The 27867-nt window shown below is 46.1% G+C and overlaps 2 protein-coding genes across 2 annotated transcripts; one reads left to right on the top strand and one right to left on the bottom strand.

The window, feature by feature from the left end:
• Positions 1-1090: 1090 nt before the first annotated feature.
• LOC137893755 (nucleobindin-2-like) lies at positions 1091-4899 on the bottom strand. Its single transcript, XM_068739188.1, has 12 exons — positions 4762-4899; positions 4384-4491; positions 4168-4297; positions 3743-3846; positions 3316-3501; positions 3115-3205; positions 2800-2858; positions 2577-2669; positions 2374-2463; positions 2113-2283; positions 1648-1702; positions 1091-1203 (listed from the first exon to the last, which is right to left on the bottom strand). The coding sequence occupies exons 1-12, from the start codon at positions 4897-4899 to the stop codon at positions 1091-1093; spliced, it is 1338 nt and encodes a 445-aa protein (XP_068595289.1).
• A 1555-nt stretch (positions 4900-6454) lies between these two features.
• Positions 6455-27530, top strand: pik3c2a (phosphatidylinositol-4-phosphate 3-kinase, catalytic subunit type 2 alpha). The gene is made up of 33 exons (XM_068739032.1): positions 6455-6487; positions 8979-10175; positions 15417-15508; positions 15711-15871; positions 17471-17591; positions 18126-18237; positions 18417-18496; positions 18616-18679; positions 19425-19571; positions 19651-19684; positions 19811-20051; positions 21227-21349; positions 21431-21598; positions 21795-21912; positions 21997-22139; positions 22826-23017; positions 23104-23197; positions 23311-23405; positions 23498-23678; positions 23788-23892; positions 24141-24233; positions 24484-24613; positions 24740-24876; positions 25000-25169; positions 25361-25517; positions 25655-25764; positions 25968-26175; positions 26262-26386; positions 26486-26603; positions 26685-26766; positions 26913-27019; positions 27122-27247; positions 27348-27530. Exons 2-33 carry the CDS (start codon positions 9030-9032, stop codon positions 27528-27530), a joined length of 5163 nt encoding a protein of 1720 aa, XP_068595133.1. The 5' UTR covers positions 6455-6487; positions 8979-9029.
• The last annotated feature ends 337 nt before the right edge of the window (positions 27531-27867 follow it).

Genomic DNA, 27867 nt, shown 5'->3' with positions numbered 1-27867 from the left:
TAGAAATAAAAAGAAAACCTAACTCAACAGAGGCTCACCGTTTTTTTTAATTAACACGCTCAATTTGTTGTTTTTTGCCTTTGTAATTTGGTGTTGTTTTTTTGGAGACTATATAATGTCAGATTTTGTTAATAAAGTTACGGTAATAAAAACAAAAAGAAAGAAAAAGAAAAAGGTGACGATTCCTGGAAAGCGTACGTAAACAAGCCAACCAGATCACCCGACACTCACACAGGTAAATGGAAGGTTCTCAAAATAAAGGAGATGAAACTGAGCATCTAAAGGCACCATCTAAATATGATAGAAAATAGCCTGGGTTGCACTTTGAACATTACTGTTAATGTTTAAATAACCAGTTTGCCAATGTGTCTGATAATAAAACAATGCAAAGCTGAAATCTGTAAGTACTTTTATTTTATTTCAATCAGGCTTTTCACAACAGTTTCATAAATGACAAATGAGCGGAGGATGGATTTAAATAAATTAATGAATAAATTAACAGAATTTTGTAACAAATAACAGTAAATTCCGACATTCACAAGCATGGACACGCTGCACACATACAACCACTTCAGAATCCATCTGATTGTCACATTAACACCAGCATTAAATTAAATGATTTAAACATTTATAATATATGTAGCGGCATCTATAAAAACTGAAGATGTTTTTCAATCATTTGGTTCGAAGTCTAAAAATAATATGTTTCGTCTTTCTTCACAGAGGTGTCCATGAACACATCACAAAATAAAACCCAACAACTGTGAAAATGATCAAATTAAAGTCATGAGAGAAAAACGATATTCTGAATCAATCCGCTTAAAATAATAATAATATTCGTATATTACTCCTTTACAAAATAAACCGCTTTTATTTATTACCAAACCTGTACTACATAAACGCTAAAACAAACCTTTTCACAGTTGTTGTTGGGTTTTTTTTTTTATAGAAATGATTCTCCTTTTTGGATGGAATAAATAAAGAACCTCCTTGTGTTTTCTTTTTCTTTAAGTCCTATAGACAAACACTGTGACTCTGGATCATTTCGAGGTAAACCTGCATTCACACAACACACAGAGCCTGCAGCCTGTTAAGACTGTCCTGGTACTGGTACCTCTTGCTGCTGGTGACCGGCGGCTACTGGTTGACTGTTTCCTGGTACAACTGGTGCAGATTCACTCGTGACTACAGCAGCTGCTGGCTCTGCGACAGCGAACCATGTTGACACAAGATGAAGAGTTGAAGCCACGTGATGATGAGCGAGCAGGTCTGTTTGGTTTCAATTTGAATCACCATTTGCAACTTGAACATTTTATTATTAAATATCTGTTCGTTTCAGATGTTGAAAATGTTGACTTGTTTCATAAAAAGAAAACCCTGGCAATATCTTCTAGGCTATATTAGGCTGGTTATTAATATGTTATTGGTCAATGTATAATGAATATAATAGGTTCTGCACAGAGATTTATTTTCTACCTTCTCAGACAAATTTGAAATTTGCTAAATTTACTTCAAAGCATGATTATTTGACACAAATGTCCTTGATATTCATAAATTGAATGTCCCAAGTGGCAGGAGTGACTCTTTGTGTCAGGTTTTATTGGTTAAATCGAGTTAAAACGACAATAATTAAGACGTGATACTTACGTTTGACCTGAGCATTTGGGCTTGGGCCTTTCAACCTTTCCACTTCTTCTGCTAGCTGATCAGACAAAACCGTTTTCATTAGCACAGCAGTAACATCGCCCTGTTTCCATCTGCTCTAACTGGATCTGGTTGTTGTCAGCACATTTCACTGGATGCACACAGAATCTACATAATACATATTTGCCCCTAAAGCCGGGCTTACTTCAGGTATTGTTAACGCAATACTTGAAATAAACGGTTCCTCTTGAGTGAAACTGGAACCAACCCGCCTCGTTTAAGGGGACAGTCTGTAAAACTGTCGAACTGACTCAAACCAAGACTTGAACCTGTTTAACATGCAAACGAATCATCACATCATCAGGAATAATCCTGAAGGTTACTGTGTGAATGTGATGACCCAAGGAAGGCGTGGCGTCGCCTGAGGGAACTCATTCCTGACCGTATTCCACTGACTTCTTCATTTACCTGCTTCAGCCCCAACTTCTGCGCATTAAGCTCTTCCTCCTTCCTGTGGAGCTCCTCCCTCTGTTTCTGCAGCTCCGCTGACTTCATGTCCAGCTTGCTCTCCGCTTTGGCGAGATGCAAGTCATACTCTCTGAGCTCCTCCTCAGTGTAAAGCGGGGTTTGATCTAACGTCTGTGGGGGGGGGGAGGTCACAGGGCAGGGAATGACAGGACCTAATGAACAGAATAAGAATTCGTAAGCCTCCCCGTTGCCGCTCTTTACCTCCCACTCTTCTTTTTCCGTGAACTCCTGCTTCCTTGTGGCGTCCAGGAACTCGTTGAGCGACACAAGCCTGTCTTTATCGGTGTCCACCTGCAACACACGGAGCTGCTTTCATCCAGGCCAGAGCCGACACAGTCACAGCAAATCAGATCCTCGCTGGAGTCCATTCCCTCCGTTGCCTCAGTTTACGCGACGTCGCTCACCTCATTCATAACATGCTCTCTCATTCGCAGTCTCTCTTCCTCCATCTCCACCATGTCGTCTTCCTCGTTCTCCGGGTTGTACACCTTCTCCAACTTCGAGGCACAAATGGATGCAACGTTATTCTGGAAGCTTTTTCCTTTATACAGTATATTAAAATTTAAATCAAACAGAAACACGCAGGATGTCGGGGCAGTTAAACACAAATGCCTCAGTGGAAAATACCTCTTTGGCAAAGATGGCTTCAAGCTCGGACTCATCCAAGTAGCCGTCTGCGTTGCTGTCTGCAACGCAAACAAAAGGCCACATCAGCCACGTGCTGCTTTCTCACAGGCTCGTGGGTGGACACCAGGTCATTTGTATTATTTAAGATCAATTCTGAACTTCAGATCAATAAAGTCAGACTTTTGTCACACAATTGAAGAATCACCATCATCAAATAAAATCAGAATTGATTATATTGGTAAGAGCTGACAGGACATGTTTGGTCGGGCCCGACCAACGTGTGTGTGTGTGTGTGTGTGTGTGTGTGTGTGTTACCGTGCAGTTTGAAGAAAGTCTTGGGATTAAAGTCTAATGGGTCTAATCCATCTGTCTCCTTCCACACCTCCTTCAGCTGGTCTTCACTTCCCTGCATGCACAAACACATGCACACATCCCATAATAACCCATGGCTGTTATCTCTCCTTGCTGTTTCTTCACTAAATGAATTGTAATCTGTAGGTTCCAGAGGAGTCTCACAGGGTGGTTGACTTTGGGATGATCGGCATGCTTCTTTTTCCTGTCCTGGTAGAGCTGCTCTTCTTTCTTTCTCTCTTCCTCTTTCATGTTCTTCAGACGCTCCCTCCTCTCGTGCTCCTTTGTCATCTCATACCGCTTGAACTCATCATGGCGGCTCTTGTCGTAGTTTTCCAGGTCATTAGTGGCCTGAAAATGGATCAAATAAAAGTTCGACTTGAGGATTTCTGAGACTAAATCTGAATTTTCTTTCTTGGTGAAATTAGCGAATGCAGACATCTAGAGCTGAGACGACCTAATAGCACACTAGTCCCACTGTGACGCGAGACGCGGGGGGCGACAGATGCCGAGGAAACTTTCTTCACATTCAAATTGCAAGCTCTACAGCGGGAAAAAGATAGGGTTCGACATTTGTCATTGCTGCGTGTACCGATTTGATGAGGCGGTCCAGGTCCTCGATCTCAAAAGTATCTGGGTTCATGTGGTTGAGGTGCTCGAACTGTTTCAGCAGGGCGTGGTGGTCTACAGTCCGGCCTGCAGGGAAAGCAAATTTTAATGGACACGGTGACTCCTTTCTCTCCTTGACCTTTCTTCCCTTCATTTTATTGTATGCCCGTGTGTTTTCCAATAAACTAATATTCATCTAATTCCATGGAACCTCACATTTATCAGTGCGCACTGGAATTTTTAAATCCCAGTTGTTGAGTCGAGTTCCACATTACGTCATTCTCCTGTGTCAAATAGCCACATTCCATATTTGGCCACATTCCAACATCCGATATGCATTACAAAACCCCTTGTGCAACTCAAGGAAATGCAACGCTGTCTCCGGACACACCAGGAAGAGACACTCACTGTCCCCCTGGATGTCCTGCTTGACTTTGATGAGCATCCGTAACCTGTTGATCTCCTCCCTCTTCAGCTCGTCCAGCTTGGTGCGAAAGTTGTGGTGTACAAAGTCCAGTTCTTTGGAAAGTTTGCCATTCTGCAAGTTTAAAATCAACATGTCACAGTTCGTGTCAACAAAGAGCTTACATGATCGTGGAATGTTCAGCGATTATGTGCACACACCTTAATGTCATCCATGTTGGCATTTCTGAGCTGTTCTTTAAAGTGGGGGTCCTTTTCTAGGTACTGAATGACCTCCATGAGGTAGCGGTCATAGTGCAGTCCACTGTCCTGGAACCGAAACAAAGCACACAGAGATGGTTGGACTAACACTTACATTTAAACCCACTTAAGGCCAGAAAGGAGAACATCTGGCAAGTGTGGTGGTAACACCATATTGTTCTAAAACGACATGACAAAATAAGGAAATCCACAAAATATAATTTTCCTCTCAACATTTAACTGACATATACATCCAATGTGAAAGATTGTGAGACATTGGAGGTGTTTTCGTATTTAGTTCAGTCACGCAGTTACATCTGGCCCCTCTGTAAGACTCACAGCACCCTGCGGTGGCTCCGGGTCCTCTGGAGATTGTTCCTTGGTTTTATCCACACTGATGGGAACTGGCTGGACACAGAACCACAAACTCAGCAGAACCACCAGGCCACAATTGGCCAAAGCTTTATTCCTCACCATCTGGCAAGGAACATAAAAGAAGAAAAGTAAATAGATGATAATAATAATAATAATATTTTTAGAGCTGCAACCCCTAATTTGTGACAGACCCATAGGTTAGAATTTAAATAACGTGTTCTTGAGGGAGGATGATTCTTTTAAGAATGCAGAATGTAGAAGAAAATCATGAAATTAAACATTACCATATATTTAAATGAAATAAAAAATGACAGTAGGTGTCAGAAAACACTCACCTGTGAGCTGACGGCTGCTTGGAGCGTCTGTTTGGACTCTTGAAGCGTTCCGTGTCCCTGAACTGCGGCGGAGCTTGTTTTCAGCTCTCATCCACCACCAATGCCAGACTCCTACAGGCCACAAACGACAAAAATGATCTTCACCATGGCAACGCCCCGCCCACAAACACTCTCATTGGACAGAAAAGTATATTTACTTCGTAAAACAATCGCGTTGAGAGCTGATTGGACACTCAAGGTGTCAGTCAAACCGAAGCGCCAACCCCGTGGTTTAAGGCGCTTTGATCCAGACTGGACGTGGCGGGTAAGATCATCTGAATATGTTTGATGTGGGAAGGTGGAAATGCGTGAAAATGGATCTTTCACACCCACAAACAAATATTCTAGTTTTTGAAATTGTTGTGTTTTATAATCGCTAAAATTTGAATGTGCACTGACCAGGTTTACCAATGCATCAAACATAGAATTCATTTTACAGATCACAAACCACTATATTTGTATTTCTTGTGATAGACAGAGTTTCCCAGATGTCAAAGTTTTGATATGAAATTGACACAAATACAAATTGAATAAATACACATAATAATATTTCCTGAATAAATGAATGGATACACACTGTAGATGTTTTACAAGGCATTACCTAACCTTTGTTTTGAGTAATTGACTGATTTTTATTTCGAATATGAAAACGAAAGCAGACAAGACAAACATTTAAACACACAAGATGGAATTACACATTCTCAAAGGAGTGAAAAGAAGTAGAACTTATAAACTCCCACCCTTCTCCTTAAACAATGTCGAGTTCCTTTGCAACCTTTCTAGGCGCTCCTTCCTGATAAAGAAATCCAAAATCGCATTATTTGTTCACATACAGAATAATAAAGTTGTAGTTTGCATTATTACACTCGTCAAAATAGAGAAAGTGAAGTGATACGTTTACAGCTATAGCTGTTGACTTTGTTTACTTTGTTTACTTATATTACAAGAAATCAACAGCGACGACGGCAACAACAACAACAACAACAAATAGAACAAAGAGAAATCAATCACAAAAAACTTTATTTAAGCACGTTTACAAGCACTTTCATCACGATAATTACGACACATTCATCTATTTTTAAATTATCATTACTTATAATAAACGACATTTCAGAGTGGCGTTATGATGTTTAAAACCATTCTGTATAAATAGTTTACGTTTATGCCTTGTCCTACTCGTGTCGGCCACACGGCGGCGCTGCCGGTTCATCTTCAGCGGCGGGACAGAGCGAACAGGAACTGACGTTCCCTTCGCGCAAGTGGATGGAAAAATGCTGCTGCGGGAGAAACTGGCTCGAAACGCTGCACCGTAAAAGGTGAGGAGTTTAGTTTTTTCTTTTTGCAATAACTGTCTGCGTTTAAATGCTTTTGTATTGTGCTGGCTTCAGATCGGCGGCTCCGGCTCCGGAGTGTCCGGTCGTCTCCTGGATGACGGATACATTAATTTCCTCCTTGTTTTGGGACCAAAGCAGTTTCCTGGGTCCTCTAAAATCAATAAATCAATAAATCAATGTCCTTTTAAAGTACGGGAGCAGTCGTCGTCTATAATTATTCAGCTGAATTCAGTCAGGCTTATCTTTCTACGTACGATATGTTTGTTTTGTTTGCCTTCCGTCTCGTTAGGCTTAGCGGCTAACTTAGCATTCATCCAACTCCACAGTTAAAAGTACCCCCCCCCCCCCCCCCCAAAAAAAAAAAAAAACTATCAAGAAGTGACATTTTAGTTCTTGTTATCTGTGGAAAGTTAGTGTTATCTCAAGTTAAAAACAAGCTATCCCTTATTTTATGTCCGTGGCTGATTGGACCAATACACCACCGCCGGGGGGGGGTCAGGTGAGAATCAGCCGACAGGTTAGCTAGCTAGCAGAGTTGTGTCGGACAACCGCTAACTTTAATCAAGCGCTAAAGTTCACGTTAAATTGTTCTGTAGAGTTTGCAAAGTTGTTCAGAGGCGTTTTGTGAATACCGTACAACATGTTAGCTTCGTGAGATCGCAGCACCCACGGCCCGAGTTCAGCTCGAGTAATGTTTTGATTCGTGGAAACTTCTAGCTTTTGTGAGCTGAAATGTGGAGATGGAGATTTACTATGAGTAAGGCTGCTTTTAAATTAAAACAAAACCACCAGGGAAGCTATTAGACGTATTTTAACTTAGCATCTTATTGCAAGTCTTCCTGTATCGATTGTATATTTATGTGCTTTGACATCCATCGATCCATATATCCAGTAATAGATAGAAAGCTATAATATATTGTTACCATTTGCAACAACAAAACCAAGATGCATCATATAAATCCATAGTTGAATAGGTTACATATTTTCATTTTAAATACCCTGACCTGTACTTTGATCAGACTTGCATCCCAATTTGTATGATGTCACAAAATTTTAGGAGTCCATCTTAAAATAATTGATATATGGACACGCTATTATCATTAATCTATTTCTTACTGGCTAATTAGATTTCCTAATCCTCTTTCAGTAGAAATCCGGCTGCACCGGTGTGAGATCATCAAAAATATGTATGCTTTTTAATTTCTCTGGATTCTTTCACTTTGATGTTTACACTGAGAGAGATTTTTTTTTTTTTAAAGCCTCAAATAAAATTAACCTAAGAAGGTACACTGTGCAGCTTCAGGTTGTTTAAACCCACAGAGCTGGTTTTGGGTCAAAGGTGTGAAGCATCGTGGATATTTTGAACACTAATTCGTCAAATCTGTGTGCACAATCAGTAATAGACACGTGAACTCAGAGCAAGTGACTTTTCTGCATGGAACGAAGCCATCGGTGAAAGCAGGTGCCGAAAGACAACGACCGTTTTATGCGTTTAGTGTTCGGTCGTGTGTTCTTGACAAAGTTGGCACTGTTCCTCTGCTCGAATGCTTAACGTATTCCGCCACAGTGTCACCGCCTGCTGGTGTTAGCACAGCTGATAAGACCATCTTGAGCCATGGCGCTAACGTAATGCTAACAGAATGAGGGCGAAGGGAGAGACCCGTCGGGCTGCTTAGCATGCCAAATTCCTCAGCTGCACAATAGCGCTATGCTAGTCAGAGCCCCTGCACAGCCAGGCCTCTCCACCATAATGGGAGGGGAATCTCAGGAGGGGTTGGTAACGCCCGGGGAGGGAAGGAACTCACTCGACCCAGGGGCAGATTGCTGGATGAATGGATGCTTTGAGAAGACATTGTGTCGTTTTTAGGAAACACAAAACGCCCTTTGCAGCAATAATTTTCTCCTGTTGTCGACTGATCACAGATAGATGGAGTTATCAGAAGTGGAAGATTCCCTTCTTTGGCATCAACTTGGAAAGAATAAGTGGATTAATCGGTAATGAAACCACGTTTGTGCCTTAGCAGCAGACCGACTCGTATGTCACCTCCTTGTTATGGATTACTGTGCACAATTGTTTGATTATAGAGTTCTTGGTGGCTCAGCTCCTTGTTCAGACAGTTGTGTACTGCGGCATTTTGTGACACTTACTGTGACTGATCTGATCAATGTAATTGTTGCGAACATTTTGGTTAGTTGACCTAATTGATGCCCTTGACACAGAAACAATCACAAGCGTGGATTAGCTGGGTAAATGTGGCAAACGACAGCCAATCAATAAGCAATCGACTCTGGTTGAGGTTGTTCATGCCTCCCACCGATGGTGAGCCACATTGACCTGGAGTTTGTGTCAATATTTCATTCCTAATTATTGCATATATTTTATTTTGATAGTATAATTTCAAAATATTTATAAAAATGCTAATTTCTTTTCTGCTTGACCCCCCCCCCCCCCCCCCTTTTTTTTTGGGTGTAGGTGTTTAAAGACTTAAAGCTGTCACATCCATGGCAACCTCCAGTTGACAGAATGGCCCAGAGCTCTAGTGGTAATGGGTTCAAGCTGGACGCCCCCCAGTCGAAGGGGGTGGTGGGCAAAGAGGAAGCCCTTCGAATGGAGGAAGAGGCTTTAGCAAAGTTGCAAAAGGAGAAGAGGCCCACTGTTTCACCTTCGACATCTTCGTCTTCTGCTGCAGCCTCCTCATCGTTCTCCAAACCCAAACCGTGTAACGCTAGCGCTACTGCTCCTCAACCTCCATCCTCCAGTGAGAGACCAGAAAAGGACCTCATTGTCTTCCCGGAGACCAAGAAGCAGGAAGAGCAGGACAAGTTCAGGGATATTGATGTGGACAAGTTGACCAATGAGGAGCTTGAGAAGCTCCTATTGGATGAAAACTTCGGGGCAAACAGCAACGTCTCGCGTCCCTCGTCATTACTGGGATTTAACCTCAGTGCCTCCTACCCTGGAGGCCAGGGCTGTAGCTCCTCTCCTTTCCAAGGTGGCCGGTGGACATCTGTTCTGTCCACCTCGTCTAATTCCAGTGTCTCCACTCCCACCCATCAGCCTTCCCCAATGTTCCCCTCTGCGCCGTTCCCAAAGCCAGTCGCATTTCAAAATGGCTTCGCTCCAACCATGCAGGCTTTCATGTCCCTGTCGGCACAACAACCGTCCTTCATGGCCTTCGCTCCCATCCGGCCGGCCGCTGCCCTGGCTTACCAGCAGCCCTCCGTGGACCCAGAGATGGTCAAACTGTTTGACAAGATTGCCAGCACTTCGGAGTACTTGAGGAATGGCAAAACGGCTAACAGCGAACCGGATTCCTCCAAAGCGAGCGCAGCTTCCCTGGAGCCCAACCCTCCACCGCAGCAGCCAATAGCGATGGCGTCCTCCAGCATCAGCCGCTTTGACTGGTTGGACCTGGACCCCCTTACAAAGCGCAAAGCCGAGAATGAGGACGCGTCCCTGCCCGGAGGCGCTGCTCAGACTCTGCCTGCATCTCCTTCTGGAGATCCTTGGGATGCAGTGCTTGAGACCGAAGGGAGCAGAAGCCCCTCTGTGGAGGTGAAGGCATCGGCTCGCTCGCAGCAAAGGAGAGCATCAACGGGGGCGGCCATCACCAGGAGCCATTCCCTCAACGTCCCAGGGACGTCCTCCCAGCACAAAGCAAGCAGTCAGGTGGGATCATAACACACAAAGATACGTTGGTTTTGCACAACACGTCGATATTATTTGATATTGAACAGTGTGTGTGTGTTAACAAAATAACAACCATCATTGTCCCACAACTTGTTTCCTCATTCTTCATTCACCTAGCACAGGCTAAAGCTCCCCTTTACACCAACGCTTACCTCTGTGGTTAGTTTTGCAGACTTGAGTGAGCTGATTTCTTCTGATGAATATTTAGGACGTTCATTAGGGACAGTGCTGCGGGCGAGAGGCATGGGGTATTGTTGCCTCTAATTTTCCCCTCCCAAAACTCACTGACCATCTGTTGTTCTGGTGGTGTAGCCCTTTATATGGTCGGATTGCTTGTTTCTGGAGTACAAAGGACGATCATAAAACGTACAAATCTTTCTTGAATTTGCTATGGTGTTGGAAAAACAGGAAGTTTGACACAATGTCGAAAGCAGTGTTTTTGAAAACGTGAGGCTTAAGATGTAAGGAGACATTGAGAAACGGGTCATGTACAGGACCGGCTAGGGACGGTCCCAAGTCTGTCTGCAAACAAATGCGTAACCATTAATCAAACCTGAAAACTGAGTTTTGGGTTTAGAAACGTCACTGCCTGCGACCAAAACTGCTCTGACGTCACATGTGCGACGCGAGTTAGCATTCAGAAACAGCGTGGCGCGCCTTCAAAACTGTTAAATTAAATGGTCATGCTATTATTTGTCAGTGATTGACACATGTTTAATTTTTGTCAAAGTTACTTGCATGTGGAGAAATATTCTAAGAGAAAGTTACCAAAGAGCGTCGCAGTCGTGGGTTGCGTAAGAAAATCCAAACAGGGAGCGTTCAGAAGATATTAGGCTAATGTGATCCGAAAGGTCGGCAGGAACTTAATGTAACGCTGCGTTTAAGGAGCCCTGTTCAGAAAGCGAACACTAAGTGGCTGCCTGTGTGTGCCAGGAAAGAACCCGCTCAGTTTCAGTTTTGGTGCAGGTCTGGATAAGGTGCAGATCCAGGAATGTTTCCCACATTCTATAACATTACTGGAACTGGCAGTTTTCCACATTTTCCTTAAAGCGCTGATCTTATTTTGATAAAACTTGCTTGATGCGGGTGGCGTGGTTACCGCAAACCATTTAGCGATGCTAAAGCCCTCGGCAGGGCTGTGCTCCGTTCTGCTTGTCAACAGCGGCGTTCCGGATGGCTCCGAGCCGGCTGCCTGGCTGTGGTTGTCTTGGTGGAGTGTAAGACGTGGGAAATGGAACAAATGGAACAAATGACCTTGAACTTGCAGACTTGGTTCAAAGTGGTCCTTTCTTTTGTCTTAATTCGATAATTGTCTCTTTGTGCGTTTCGTCTGTCGTGTACTTTATTTATTTCTCATTTTCTCTTCTCCTCAGTCTCAACTCGTGTCCTAACTTCTATCGCTTCTCCGGTTTCTGTCTCCCTTCCTCCTCCCCGCCATTCGCCGATTGCCTGTCGTGTCTGTCTGCAGTGCTAATCTCTCGCTTCGGCCTTGGATATAAATTTGTGCTATGAGCCGTCACGCCTCACTCCACCTGAGGCCTGTTCAGACCTGGCCCCCGACCGTTCCAAAGTGAACGTGCCGTTTTAACAACCCCCCCCCCCCCCCAGCCGCGTCTGGCAACAAAGACTGACATCACTTATCCCCTTGCAGTTGTTTCAGGAAGTGTCGTTCCATTTGAAGGAGCATCACACACTCGGTGTGAAAAGTTTATTTATTGCTCTGATTGAAATCGTTTGTTCGGAGCTTTTCCTGCAGAATGTTTCTTATCTGAACACACCTCTGTGTGTAATTGTGAAACTGAAGCCTGCAGTAAATCATTGTACACTTGTCCAACCTAATACGCCGTAAAACCTCTCTCCTTCCCACGCATACCTCCGTCGGCTATTTAATATCGCTGCTCCCGCCTCCAATGCGACCCCCGCTGCAGAATCTGCCCCCCTTGTCTTTATTTAATTGCACCTTTAATGTGGGTAAGAGATGCTGTACTCTCTTTGCTTTGTTCCCATCAGTGTTATTGCAGCTTGAGTCGAAAAACAAGGATGTGTCCCTCCCTGTTCGCCGTGTGACTCGTTGGACAAACATCGCTGTCTTTTAAACTCTGACCTTGTTTACTTCATCACCTTCACCACCAGTGCATTGTTGTTATAAACATTTAAGCTAGTAAACTATCAGGCACTTCCTGATTGAAAGAAGAAGTGGACTTATGATGTAAACTACTTCCCAGCGGCAGCGGCGCTCCCCCCTCAGACTGTGTGCAAACACAAATGCGTGCACAAAGCAACCCGAGAACATTTGAGCGCCGTGCTGCGGAGCATTCACACCAATCATAATCAATCATCTCTTCAGTCCACCTACGTTGCACGTATTAATTGCTTTAGTAATTTATTGTAATTTATGTAAGTTATTTATTGTCATTTTGCATCAGTGGTGTAATTTATTTTAGATTAATTGTTAGTTTGCACTGCCGGTGTAAAAACATTTTATTTTTGTTTTTCTAATGTTACGTTGCATCAATTGCGTAATTTAATATTGGTTTTATTTTTATTTGTATTGTTAATTGTGGATGATTTATGTACCAAGGACTTTCAACGGAAACAAGCCCGCAAGGGCTTTTTTGAAATGCTCTTCTTAGACCGGATGTTTGACGTTATTTGTACTGTAATACATGCTACTGTGTGACTGTACTTGTACTCTAACATTCTATCTAATAAATATATTCATTCAGTAAGTGCTGCATCGGCATCGGGGGGCGTCTCTCAGCATTTCCCACGGCAAGGTTCATTGGAAAATGAAGCTTGAAGCGACTAAATTAAGTTGAGACTCTAAAAGTCAAACTTCTATCGTGAACTATAATCATCTCATCTGTTTTAGACGCTTTCAGCGTGCTCGAAATGAACGGTCAGCGGTGGATGTTTGAGGTCCGTGTGAACAGTCTGGGCTGACTTTCATTTGGCTGATGTAGAAAAGGAAGTGGAGGTGTGTGGTGTAACGCTACACCTGGGCCTGGCGCACTGGTTCTGGGTTCAGAGCCATACCAGAGGCCGCTCTCCTCCATCAGGGCGCAGGATCCTGTCTTAAGACACGAATACAAGCGCCTCCGTGTCTCGGGGGCGTCCTGCTGTGCGACCGAGCGTGAACAGTTGTTTGTTTCAGCATCGGTCCTGCGATAAACTCGACTCTCGCTCCACGTGTCCAGCTGGGATGGCCTCAAACCACCATGAATGGATTTTTGTCATGGTGGTTTTATAAAAAAGTGGGAAAACAACGTCTGATTCTCTATTTACAGTAAAACAAAGTATTTGTGGTTTTAGCCAGGAGGGATGAATTTCTAATACAAACCAAAAAATCTTTTTTAAACGACATATCTGGAGCTTTTAAATCAGCTAACTGTTTGTGCAGGTGTTAAGAATCACACCTTGCACTCCTTTCTTTTGTGATGTTTTACGGTTGGATTTCCATCACTAGGCAGACGCTGTACTCTGTGACCCTGGAAACCAGTCATTACAGCTTAATCCTGATGCACACAGTTCAGTCGGGACTCCGACTTATGGCAGTAAAACCGGAGGAAGGATGAAGGGTTAGTCGGCGAGCGAATCCTCCGAAGACATTCCCACGACTGCAGATACTGGGAGCGTTCCCTCCAGGCGGGACAATATCAATGCAGTGAAACAAAGACGGTCCTGTTGCTGTGTGTGTGTGTGTGTGTGTGTGTGTGTGTGTGTGTGTGTTGTGTCACACTCGGCTAACACATCCTCATTGAAGTATCAGCCATGTTTGTTTTTACTGCATTCGTCCTGAACTCGAACCTAAACACTCTCTCTCTCCCTCCTCCCTCTTTGACCCTCTGTTTTTAATGTCTCACCCGCTCCTTTTTTCATTATTTTTGCCCCCCCCCAGCCTGGTTTGGAGAATTCAGGTGGTTCAATGTCGGTCTCTGCCCCATTTCCAACTCGGTGTTGATTCAGCGTTTTCTATCTGCCGCCGTTAATGAAGGTCAGCTCGATGTCGAGCATTGTCCCGCTGGATGTTGTCCGTTAGCATCAGCAAAGGTGTTCAGTTTAGTGTTTGCACTTTAATGGATGGTGACGGGAAGCGAGGCGGCGAGAGTAACGGGTTCCTCTTGAAGTGATCCCTGCTGCAATTGAACCGGGGACGTTTGTGTCCTTGATCTTTTAGCCACAACAGAGTTGCTGCTACATGAACAACAGATCCATAGGATATGAAATGGGAGCTATTTTAGCAAGCGATCGACATGTGAGCGTGTTAATATTTCAAAGGTAATGCGGCGTAGCTTCGGGGCAGCTTGAGATGATGCTGAAACGACAGAAATGCTAAATCATCCTTCTTTCTCAGTTACAATCCGTTTGGAATGTTGCCCGTTTCCGTACCACCACGCCTTCCGTGTAGCCGGGCATTTCGGTTTCCAGATATCGGAACATTTCGCCCCCAAATAAGATGATAAAAACAGGACATGAATTATTGATGCAAAGACGGCACCGACCGCTTCTCCATTTTTCTTTGTTTGTTCTTTTTGATTCTGGTCGCTTGTTAGGAGCTTAAAAACCTCTTTAGAGCTTAAGAGTAAAATATTACATTTTCTAAAATGTTATGAAGAATCATCACCTGTAAAATAATTCGGGGCTTGAAACCAAAATTGCAGACTTTATCTCCCAGTCAGCCGGCTTACTTGAAAATCTCCCAGACGTCCCGAGGGAGAGCAGCGAGCCATTATTATGACGTTCTAAGCCATTCCTTGACTTCCTGTGTTGTTCTTCCTTTCCGTTCCTGCCCGCCTTGGCAGTGATGTCAGTCACAGATCTCCAGGGCTATGACGGAGCACTTTTGCAGACTGAGGAGAATCTTTAACTGCTCGTTTCCGATGCCACCGGAAGTGCATTCCGCAGTTCCTGGCAGTAAAAAGCAGAATGCGGTTCCACGTAACACGCCGGCCGTCAGGAAGGAGAGCTGGTGTGGGAGTGATTGTCAAATCTTTAAATAAAGGAGGGCGATTATGCCCCACCTATTGACAAACCTTTCCCAGTATAAGAGGGTCAGATCAGTGGTGTCCTTAATCAAAGTAACCCTTCAGTGATGGGCAAACACGCCATGTTGACTCTAAGCGCCGCCGTTAGCCCTGCTAAACTGATGCGTGCCTCCACCTGGTCCGAGTATTCGCGTTCATATATTATTCAGTTCACCTCCTACTTTTGCTCCTCTAGGAAAAGGGAAAAGGATTGTTGAAGAATGCCTCCCTGGAAGAACGGGACGCTCAAAACCAGGAGGTCGCCGCCTTCTGTGAAGACGTCGCAACGTAAGAGGCTTCGTGTCGGCGGCTGTTCTTGTCTGAGCGCGAACGAGCATCGAGCAAACCGCGTCCTGAACCTGCCCCGCCTATATGAAAGGGGAAAAACAAAGGCGACGGTGCCGGTGGTACCGGAGGGCCCCGCCGGCACCTCTCCAGCCACGATGTGAGGATTAAGTGTTGATTCTATGCCGTTGTTTTCCCCAACCAGCCTGCGCTCCAAATTCCCTCATGGAGACATGTCCACCAACCCCGGCTACGTCCTCAGTCCCGTCATCACCCAGAGAGACTGTGGAGGCGACGGCAGCTGCTCCGTCAAGGTTTCAATCGAGATCTCTGACTCCCGGCAGCCTGTGACCTTCACCTGTGACGGTAAGCATCCACGTTGTGCAGGTGGTTTTACTGGGCCTTGTTGGCTGTAAACATTATAAATGCTTTAAGTGTTTCTGGGTTTAGCGCAGTTCAATCCTCTAATGGGACATTATCACAGGATGTGAGTTTTCTGAACTCTTTAACCCTTCGTTTGCCTCCCCCCCCTCTCTTTCTGTTGTAACCATGGAGATGCCTGTTGGGCAAAAGGGACTGGAAGGCTTTTTTTCTTCTTATTATTTTTTGAGCGCCCACGAAGAATGTTTTTAAGAGGCTGTCCGCACCTAAAAATACCATCGATTTAGTGAGAAAGTAAATATCCGTGCTGTTTGCTGTTCCTAGCTGGAGTCATTTATTACTAACTCGTTCTAGCCGCGGCGGTTCCTGCATTAACTCCTGCTCTGCTTTGTCTTCCTGCGTCTGCCGAGTCCACCTCCTCTAATCTGAGGTCGTTTCCTCGACGTTCTTTTCTCCTATGACGTGGAGCTTGTTGTTTCCTGCTTGACGTCCCGCGTTGTCGGTGTCAGGTTAAACCACATTGGTGGGGTCTGGATTCCTGTGCTGGCATCTGCTGTCCAGAACAAAAAGCCCTCAGTTCTGCTCAAAGCTTGGATGGATAGACGGATGGAGAGAGAGAGAGAGAGAGAGCGAGCGAGCTTATTCACTCCTCATTCTACATTTCCTTCTTTCTCATACCGTCGCCTCTCTCTCTCTCCTGATTCTCTTTTTTTCTGTTTGTCTTCCTCCTTTTGTGTGTCAGTGTTTCTCCTCCCTTGTTTCTGTGCAGCATCTCTTCATCCCTCCTCCTCATCTCCGTCTCTCTACGCGACGGTATCATTCCATTGTGTAGTTAAAGTAAAACAGTTATTCAAGTGAAGAATGAATTGCATTTTCCTGATGAATTGTTAAAATGAATAAAATAAAAATAGAGATGTAGAACATCTGGAATGTACTCTTGTTGTTGTCGTCCTGCTTGGAGATTCCTCTCATACTGTGGTTGAAGATGGAAGGGAGTGCGCGAGGGGATTATTATGCGTAGAAAGAAGTGAAAGAGAGGAAGAAAACTGACAACAGAGGGATACAAAAGGGAAAGTCGGTGAGGATGAGATGGAGAAGGAACGTTTCGGGGCTGAGGCGACCGGTGTTGAAGTGCCGGTACCGTTGGGTCCGAGAAGCAGCGTTGACGTCTGACTTCACCCCTCCGGTCCGTCGATGTGTGACGGATGGGACCGGATGTGAAACGGTTTACACCACGCCACCAAGCACACAGGCGTGCAGGTCCGTGATGCTAAAGCTACCGGCCCGCTCTCGTGTAAAGGTCGAGCTGTCGTGAAACTGTAAAATAATCCGACTTGCTTTCATTGTCCTGTAATTCCTCTGAAAGTCATTTACGTCATCCTCGCGTCATTTTCCCTTCCTTCTGCCTTTATCATTTCTTTTGGCCAACACAACCGGCCCCACCTTTGTTTTCTGGCCTCTCCATTTCGCCGTCCCACCCTCACATCTTTGTCATGTGGTTTTCTTTTCTTTCCATCAATGACCCGGATCGCCCTTCCTTTCCCTCGCCGTCTTCTTCATCGTCCGTCTCGCCGTCGTCTTCAGTCCATTCTCCCGTGGAGCTGCTGATCAGTCAGACTCTGTGCTGGGTCCACGACGACCTGGACCAGGTGGACTTCTCCAGCCACCTGCTCAAAGTGTGTGGAAAGGAGGAAGTGCTGCAGAAGTGAGTACGCACAAACAGAACTGTCACTGTGGTGTAAAGTTCATATTTGAGGAAATTGGAGAAACGACTTTTCCCAGGCCGATCCCGGAGGTTTCGTTAATTATAAATGCAGGTATGAGTCGCTTTGTCTTTTACTCCAGAACCTTTTGGCATCCTCTTCAAAATCGACAAATGGGACTGATGGAGGCTTCTCTGCAGTCTCGTTGGAAATGCGGTTATCAGGACTTGAAGGCCCAGAGTTCTAAATATATCTGTTTAATCTGTGGCCATGTTAAAGACAACTCTCTCAGGAATATTAGTGCTGCACATTATCTAGTCTGGGAGTCCACAAGTCTGGGACTTGCAAACAGGTGGCCCCCGTGTTTTTCAAACGGCATTAGATCCGTAATCCACTCTGACTCCTGTAATTAAACATAACCTGATCCAATCCACCAAAGGATTTGCTCATTTCGATGTCTGTGTTCCAGTCACTCGTTACTTAGCGCAGTCTGAAGCGCCATCTTCTCGACCGTAACCTACCTTTCTGTGCTGCAGTAAACGCAGCCTCGGCAGCCACGAGTACGTCCAGAACTGCAGGAAGTGGGAGAATGAGATCACATTACAGCTAATCTCTCACTCCACCATGAGGAGAGACTTGGCACGCACCGTAAGTCACTCAAGTCGAGCTCTGAGCGCGAGCTCAAGTATTTTTACTGTGATGTAATGTATTTCATGTTCTCCCGACAAAGATTTGCTTCGGATTTTTAATTCAAATATGGAAACTGACGACCCGTGAAATAAACATCCGTGTTTTCTATTGATGATGTATCCCTGCTTTCTCTTTAGGTTGAAGATTGCGAGTCACCAATCGATTTGGAGAAGCACCTCAGACAGGTGGATCGGCCGTTCAGGGAGAATGTCACCAGGTTGTTTTTTGCTTTTTTTTCCCTCCATTTGATGTATTGATCTGACGATCACTGATAAGCGCTTGTCAGATTTTGTGTCTTTCTGTGGCTGAGCTTTCTTTGTGTTTATTTTTTTGCAGACAAGGCCTCGCTGACTATTTAGAAGGCTATCACACCCAAGTCAGCGCCTGCCTTCAGAACGAGGTACGCGTGGTCCCTGTTCACGCCTGGGTCGTTAAGGAAATCGTGCGTTTTGTTGACCATTAAGCTCATGACAACATGACAGATGTGTAGACCAGATAGCGTAACTGTCCACAGTGTCTGCAGCGTCCCACATAGAAGGTTAGAGGTGTTGGTATAAGTTTGTGTCTCTTCTTTTTATCTTGAGACTTATTTAGCTTCTGGTCCCACGTCCAGTGACTTAAAGCGAATAGTCGGATGGGAGCCGGCTGTTTTCCTTCAAAAATCCATCCATCCTGGAACGCATGCATTCTGGAAATGGGACATCTTTTTTTCAGAAACTGTTTTGAAGTAATGCAATGCCGAATAAAGTAAAAATGATGTCCCACCCTCAAATCAAATTACAATAAAATCAAGATTAATATCAGCTAAGGACTTTCAACGGAAACAAGACCGCAAGGGCTTTTTTGAAATGCTCCTCTTAGACAGGATGTTTGACTTTATTTGTACTGTAATACATGCTACTGTGTGACCGTACTTGTACTCCAACATTCTATCTAATAAATATATTCATCATCATCAACGAGGCGAGCCTTCTGAATGTGCTACTAACATGCAAATCTTTGACCCAGTCTGTGTAAATGTGTGCAGACTGATTTGAGCGTTGAAATACTGCTTGGAAGAAGTTTTGGTTTCTGCCCTGGTACGATCACCAGAACGCCGATGTCGCCTGTATTTTGTAGAACATGCTCTTCCTCCCTGTGTCCAGAGCACGCAGTATAAGACAGTGGACCGGGTGGTGCAGACTCTGAAGAACCTGTGCTGTGCTCTGGATGAGGTGGAGACCCAGGCCATTTCAGAAGCTGTCAAAAGGCTGCGGCACTCCATCAACGTGCCCAGGACGCGCTCACCCAAGGTGGCGTTTTGACGGACGCTGCACGCACACACATTCAGATATAGCGTTGGATCGCAAAGACACGTGTTTTCTTGTTTAGGTGGAGTCCAGGTCTTCAGGGCGACCATCAAATGGTGAGTTCTGTTCACACACATTCATGTTTTATAACTGAGTTATAGCTTAAACGTGTCACCATTTGGTTCAGCTTACTCCTGTGTGTCGCACACGCCTCACCCCGACCCTTACCTGACTCTTGACAGGACACACCAGTCCAGTGGAGGAGAGCATGGCCCTGCTGACGCAGTCCGTCTACGACCTGGCAAAGCTATACTTGCGTTCTTTTTGCCCCCCGTCCGCCTCCTTCAGGTCGCCCCCGTTGCCCCAGGCTGCAGACGGTGAAGATGCAGAAGGGAAGAGCAGCAAAGAAGCTTCTGGCGCCGCAGACCACCTTCAGTTCACCCTGTTTGCCGTTCATGGCATCCCAGCCAACTGGATCAGCAGGTGACCGGTCCGAGATTTACCGGGAGGCTCTACTCGTTAGCGTTGTGACGGATTTGAAGTAAAAATGATTTTTCAATTTACATTACATACCTGTTTTTAATGAGTGCCGTAGAACACACAGTTGTTTTGTAGCTGCTGATATTGAAATTCTAATATTTAATGTGCTCTCTTGCGTGCTGGTGGATATTTAATACTTTTCTAATTGTGGATTTGTTCTTCCGTGATCGCCCACTTGTTCAGTGTTATTACTGCCACCCACATTTCACTTAATTACACTTCAGCAAAGTCAAGGTCAAATTTATGGTCAAATGTAAGGTCAAATGTGTGGCATTGCTGTATTCACTTTATCAAACCGATGCTGGCAAAGAGGAAAGAATAAGCTGAAATACGCAGGGAAGTAATAAAACGTGCTTTTCGTAAACAAATAATTGTTATCAGCGATCCCTTTTTTACGACGCTAACGGAAGCTCAGTGTTGCAGCAGGTCGTCCTGTCGTCTGCTAAACAAACGCCGCCTGTGTTACTGCCTACGCCTTGTTGTTCCGCGCCAGTGTCCAGTGTCAGCCTGGCTTGAGCTCCTGCGTGTGTTCGGAACAGATATGGGCCAAATTTTCCTTTACGCGCCGTTCACCAAGATCTGGACATTTCTTCAAAGCTCTTGCCGGTCATAAGGGTTTGGAACATATGGGGACGCAGTCTGACTTATTAGTGCTGTCATTTTTTTTTTTTTTCACTTTTGTCGTTACTGGAGCTATAAATTACATTTACATGTCTAAGGCGTGGGATCCCTGGTGGAGGCCGTTTTAGAAGCCACCTTAAGAACGGCTGCAGTCCCTTCACTGCATGGTAATTTTCTCATCGCAGCGAGGCCTTCACAACAAAGAGGGACTGCTTAATAACAGGCCCATTTACTCCAGCAGTTATTTTAAGACGGCACTTAACATCGCTGTAGTGATGTTCATTCCTCCAAACATGGACCTGTTTACAAAACTCTGCGTGTGGTTGAGAGGCCGAAAAAAAATTACCTTTTGGATGTCTATCAAGCAGTTAATGAGTATTCAACGAGCAAACATTGCGTGTCATCAACTATTCGGCTCGTGTGAATGTCTACGGCCTCTGAGGATCAGATGGGTGGAGACGCAGTAGCAGTACTGCTTGTTGTTGTTTTTTTTGCAGTTATGAGAAGTACTTCCTGGTGTGTTCCCTCACCCATAATGGCAAGAACCTGTTCAAACCAGTCCAGTCCAAGAGAGTGGGCACATATAAAAGCTTCTTCTACCACATCAAATGGGACGAACTGTGAGTTCGTTATCTTCTTCCTTTATTCTTAACTTTGGCATTCCGACAACACGCTGCTGACTCCAACCCCGTCTCTCTCAGGATCAACTTCCCAATAGCCGTTGCTGTTCTCCCGCTGGAGTCCGTACTGAGCCTGACTTTGTTCGGCGTGTTGAGCCAGAATGCCGGTGGATCCCCGGACTCCAACAAACAAAGGAAAGCTCCAGAGCAGCTGGGGAAAGTCTCCATGCCGCTCTTTGACTTCAGAGGGTCAGAGCATCAGTCTTGATATTGCTCACGTGTGGAAGATGCTTTAGAAATTGTTACTGCCTCCCAATGTTGTGATTTTTATATTAAATTCCAGTCAGACATTTGTCAAAGTTTGGCCATACAAATTCATTGAATGTTTCTAAGGTTGCTGACTGATGGTTTTGGGTTTGTTGTTGTTTGTTGTTGACTTGTGCAGGGTTCTTGCCAGGGGCAGCAGGTTGCTGTGCCTGTGGACGTCTGCCCAGGGGGGGGCCGCCGCCGCCGGCTCTGCAGGCAGCAAGAAGAGGCTTCCCACAGAGAGAATAGTACTGCAGGTAGGGAGTGGTGTGAAGTGAAAGCTTTGTTGTTGTTTACTATTAATAAATCAAGTTACTAATTGTCTCACTTGTATTTCTCAGGTGGACTTCCCCAACTCACTAGTGGATATCTTGTACGTAGGACCCAAGGAAGGCCCGAGCCCCGAACCCCACGCCCAGGAAGAGCTGGACCCCGATCTGCGACGCAAACTGGAGAAAATCTGCAGCCGAGCATCCAATTTTGGGTCAGAGAATCTTATTCCCGATGAAAGCTTGATGCAATAAGTGTTCAGCCTTTCTTCCATATCTTTGTTCCGTCACTTTAAAAGTCTGTATAACGTAAATGTGACGGCCAAATATGTAGTTTTAATAAAACCGACTGAGAACATCTCTACTCAGACATCTTTTTGTGAACCCTCAAAAGCCGCTGGGCGTAATGGAGCGCTTTTACAGATGACTTTGTCCGCCACACTTCTCTATAAACGCCTGCATGCTGTCTGCCCCGGTTCGTACGTTCTCCTCCAGCTGCTCCAGGCCCAGCTGAAAGCTCCGTCACGTCTGCTGCCAGCCGGCTCTCCTCCACGAGACGCAGCCGGCTCCTTAGCACAGAGCGCTCTCTCAGCGCCTGCTTTCTGTGCTGCCCAATAGGCTGTACTGGCGCAGCTGCAGTCTTACTGGTCTGTTGTGTGCACTGTGTGACATCTGTGATGTTCCATTAAATCCCTGAAGGAGACCTTTTATATGTTGAGTTTTACCCCATGGAGGTCCTGCACAGGGCTTCAACCCGTCTGCATCTTCGGGCTGCATTTCTTTGGTTCTTCAGTGCTGCTCATCCTCAAAGGAGATAAATGGATCAATAACACAAAAAGGTCCTTCGGCTGAAATGTACGTCCCAGTGTGTTTCAGCTTCTCCGTCCGCTTGTGTCTCCAGGCTGAGGCGAACGGACCACCAGCTCCTGTGGGACCACCGGCTCCACTGTCGGAAGAACCACCCCAGCAGCCTCCCCAAGGTGTTGGCCAGCGTGCCCAGCTGGGACTGGGCCAGCATGGCTCACATCCACTCCTTGCTGCACCACTGGCCCGTTCTACCTCCTGTCACTGCACTGGAGATGCTTGAATCAAAGTGAGCGCGTTCTGCTCGGGGGGGGGGGGGGGGGGGGGGGCGTGTTCTCGTTAAATGTGCCGTTGCGTTAACTGTGTTGTGTGTAGATTTGCAGACACAGAAGTAAGAAGAGTGGCTGTTGGCTGGATTGAGAAGAGCAGCGACGATGAGCTGGCTGACTACCTGCCGCAGCTCGTTCAGGTATAGCCAAAATGAGCTGAACAAACGCACCCACTGAAACTGGCCTCCTTGAAGCTCCGAGCCAAATCTTTTAAAGCGTGTCGTGTTTCTGATTTTGTTTTCTCTCCTTCCAGGCATTGAAGTTTGAGTGTCACCTGAAGAACGCCCTCGTCATGTTCCTGCTGTCCAGAGCACAAGGCAACATTAACATTGCACACTACCTCTTCTGGTAGGTTTGCAGCGACACTTAAGGGGGGGAGTTGACGTACGTGACGGTGGCGTCCTTTCAGTTGGGTCTGTGGGTGTGTGCGCTCGCTGCAGGCTGCTCAATGATGCCGTGCAGGACCCTGCCTGGGGGCAACGCTACGAACGGGTGCTGGGCGCCCTGTTGTGTCTCTGCGGCGCCAAGCTGAGGGCGGAGCTCGAGAAGCAGACTCACCTGGTCACCCTGCTGGGAGCTGTCGCCGAGCGAGTCAGACAGGCTGGGGGGTCTGCACGGCAGGTCAGTGTGTGCGGCGTGGGTGTTACCTTCATGTAATATGGAGCCTACTGTGTGTGTGTGTCTGTGTGTTTCAGTACCTCGATGTATATTTTTCCGGTTGTGTGTCCAGGTGGCGCTGGTGGAGGGCCTGGAGAATGTTCAGAACTTTTTCCAGAGGAACACCTGCAGACTGCCGCTGAGCCCCAGCCTGGTGGCCAAGGAGCTCAACATCAAGGTCACACACACACACACACACACACACACACGCGTGGATCGACTTGACACTCTGCACACAAATATTTTCCTTTAGTCGATAATCATTTTTTGTGAGGATGATGATGATGATGTGACAGTTGAAACAAAGCAAGTGGCCTTGAAAACGTCTTTCAAAAGCTAAAGAATTATATAAAAACAAAAAGCTTTTGATCCTGTTGTGAAGCTCCTACTAGCGTAGCGTGTAAAATCACATGTTTGCGTGTGCAGGCCTGCTCCTTCTTCAACTCCAACGCGGTTCCCCTCAAGCTGGCTCTGGTCAACGCCGACCCGCTGGGAGAAGAGCTCAACGTCATGTTCAAGGTTCTGCACCAACACACAGTAGCTTGTTGTGTATGCGATGAATTCACACAGGGGAGCCTCAGAGGAAGGCGATGAAGATGAACCTCATGGGGAGCCATTAGTAGTTTAGACAGTACATGGTTGTTATGCATTTTTTAGATGACATTCATCTCAGCTGAACACTGCGCCCCCTGGTGGCTGAAGTGACCCAACCGGTTACTAAAAAAAAGTGAACTGTTTTTGGTGTTGTTTGTCTCCGTGTGTGTGTCAGGTCGGAGAAGACCTGAGGCAGGACATGTTGGCTCTTCAGATGATCCGTGTCATGGACCGCATCTGGCTGCAGGAGGGGCTGGACCTCCGCATCGTCAACTTCAAATGCATCTCCACCGGCAAACACAAAGGTGCCGCCGCCTGTGGTTATGATTACAAGTCGCATATTCTGGCTGTAGGATTCCCAAAGAGCTACAGCATCCAGAGCTGTCTGTCGTGTGCTGACATTGTGTAAATAAAGGCGATGTGCCTTTTAGGGATGGTGGAGCTGGTGCCGTCTTCGGACACGCTGAGGAAGATCCAGGTGGAGTACGGCGTCACCGGTTCCTTCAAGGACAAACCGCTGGCAGAGTGGCTCCGCAAGTACAACCCTGCTGAGGACGAGTACGAGAAGGTAAAAGCTACACATGAAATGTGGGCCAGCCGCAGACCCACGCCAGCGTTTGACCTGCCGGGATCAGCAGCAAATGACGAAACGTTTGTTCCTCCCTTTCCTCGCTTCTTCCTCTTTTTTTAGGCTTCAGAGAACTTCATTTACTCGTGTGCAGGATGCTGTGTGGCGACCTACGTCCTGGGCATCTGTGACCGTCATAATGACAACATCATGCTGCGCTCCACCGGTCACATGTTCCACATCGACTTTGGCAAGTTCCTGGGACACGCTCAGATGTTTGGCACCTTCAAAAGGTGAGAATCCGGACGTGTCCGCGTGTGTGAGACGTGTTGCGATGCTTTAGCAGGGTGTTTATTTTTACTCGGTTACGTCAGAGTGTCTTCTATTTTCTCTGATTTATTTAGAGGCTTTTAAACCATTTTTCTTTTTAGATAACCCTGATTGGAAGAAGAGATTAAACACCCACCTTGTCTTTCCCCGCCAGGGACCGAGCGCCGTTCGTTCTGACCTCCGACATGGCGTACGTCATCAACGGAGGCGAGCGTCCCACCAGTCGCTTCCAGTTGTTTGTGGACTTGTGTTGCCAGGCCTACAACCTCATTCGCAAGCACTCCGGACTTTTTCTCAACCTTTTGTCACTGGTAAAGAAAAACACAGACACATTCGTGCACTAAACGGAGCCGATACAAAATCATGGAGTAATATAAAGATTATTTCATTGATTAATTGATAATTGTTTGGTCTTGGCTTGAACTTGCATCATCTCCTCCTGCCGTAGATGACGTCCTCGGGCCTCCCGGAGCTGACGAGCTCTCAGGATTTAAAGTATGTGTTCGATGCCCTGCAGCCCCACAACACAGACGCTGAAGCCACCGTCTTCTTCACCAGGTGGATGCAGTAATCTATTCCCTTTTCAGTGACGAGTGTAAGACCATTTCATGTGTCTTTGCTGCCGCGATCTCAAAGTCCACCAGGTGGCTGTAGAATCATGTCAAGCGGCAAAGACTCAGACTCAGGAGTGTCGAAGTAACCCCCCCCCCCCCCCCCTCCCGGTCTGATTTCCCTGTCGCCCTGTTCACCTGCCTCTCCAGGTTGATTGGATCCAGTCTGGGCAGCGTGGCCACAAAGTTTAACTTCTTCATCCACAACCTTGCCCAGCTCCGATTCTCGGGTCTGCCCGCCAGCGATGAACCCATCCTGTCGTTCTCCCCCAAGACTTACACTCTGAAGCAGGAAGGCCGCATCCTGCACGCCTCCATCTTCTCCTTCCAGAAGCGCTACAACCCCGACAAGCACTACGTGAGTTTGCCGTCGCGTTTGTCCGACTCTTCCACGCTCTGATCTCGGTGGACGTAAAGCGGGAATGCCCTGTCCTCTCTGTGTAGACGTATGTGGTGCGGATCCTGAGAGAGGGTCAGAACGACCCCCAGTTTGTTTTGCGCACTTTTGACGAGTTTCAGGAGCTCCACAACAAGCTCATCCTCCTCTTCCCTCTCTGGAAGCTGCCAGGGTAAATCGCCTCTCCCTCCGAGATCCTTAACATTTTCAGTTAACCCCTGACGAGTTCCACCAAGCTCTGTGGAATAATAATCTCTGTTCTTATTTTTAGTTTCCCTAGTAAGATGGTGCTTGGTCGCACGCAGATCAAAGAAGTGGCAACCAAGAGGAAGCTGGAGCTCAACAGCTACGTCCACAACCTGATGAGGAGCGCCACAGAGGTCACACATGTGCGTGCAGATGAACCTCGGTGATGTCAGTGATGATTATGATGTCACCAGTCGATGACGCAATGTCTCTTTTGTCTCTAGTGTGACCTGATCTACACTTTCTTTCATCCAATTGCACGCGATGATAAAAGCGAGGGTGTAGACGGCACGATCAAAGCGCCAGGTGCACATGTTTATTTCATTATGACTCCATTTAGCACTGAACTTTTCATTTTGTAGTAAAGGCCATCTGCCTGTGATAAACTTATGTATTGCCTTTACTTTAGTCTGTATTCCATAGACCTGATTTGCATTGTGTGATGCTTGCAGAGCCTCCAGTCAGCCCCACCTCTGGCCGAGTGGAAGGGGAAGTTAAGCTCTCCATTTCGTACAGGAACAGCACGCTCTTCATCATGGTCATGCACATCAGAGACTTGGTAACGTCAGCAGTGATTCATTAATTATCTGGATATGTCGTTCTCTTTTATTGTATTTTTTTTTGACTAATCTGTCTTGAACTGATCGGTTGTCCACCGCAGGTCTCGGAAGATGGGACAGATCCCAACCCGTATGTGAAAACCTACCTGCTTCCAGATCCACACAAGACGTCCAAACGCAAAACGAAGACCTCGAGGAAAACGAGGAACCCTACTTTCAACGAGATGGTAAAGAAATACACATTTATTATATTTCCTAAATGGTATAAATAGAATCAAGTTCCATCTGTTTCAGCCTTGTTAGTCTCTTCTTCCTCTTCCTCCACAGTTGGTGTACAGCGGCTACAGCAAGGACAGCCTGGGCCTGCGGGAGCTCCAGCTGAGCGTCCTCAGCGCCGAGTCCTTACGTGAGAACTACTTCCTGGGCGGCATTACGCTCAGACTCAAAGACTTTGATCTCAGCAAGGAGACGGTCAAGTGGTACAAGCTCACAGCTGTCCCCTACTTCTAACCGGCCGGGACAGGCGGCGCCTCTCCGAATGAAAGCTGAATTCAAATCACACGGGAAAGGTGACTGACGTGGCTTTACTTGAACACACTGGCCACCTTGGTTTTCAGAATGTTTTTCGTGCGATCTTTAAATCTTCATGAAGGGTTGAACACTTTGACTCTTTGCTCTGTATTGCTTCTGTTACCGTATGACATCAATGCAGACTTTAAAAATCTTAGCCACGCCGTCAAAGGGCGACAGGTGAGGCAGATTCACAAGCGCTCACAGAGGAGCCTGCCCTGCGTTCTATTCTTCTCTCCCTCTTCAGCCAGTCGTGATTGTTTCTGTGTTTGTCTCG

Source organism: Brachionichthys hirsutus, chromosome 5, assembly GCF_040956055.1.
Source record: "Brachionichthys hirsutus isolate HB-005 chromosome 5, CSIRO-AGI_Bhir_v1, whole genome shotgun sequence".
Lineage (NCBI taxonomy): Eukaryota > Metazoa > Chordata > Actinopteri > Lophiiformes > Brachionichthyidae > Brachionichthys > Brachionichthys hirsutus.
Note: the sequence above shows the minus strand (reverse complement) of the source record. Positions and strands in the feature narration are given on the sequence as shown.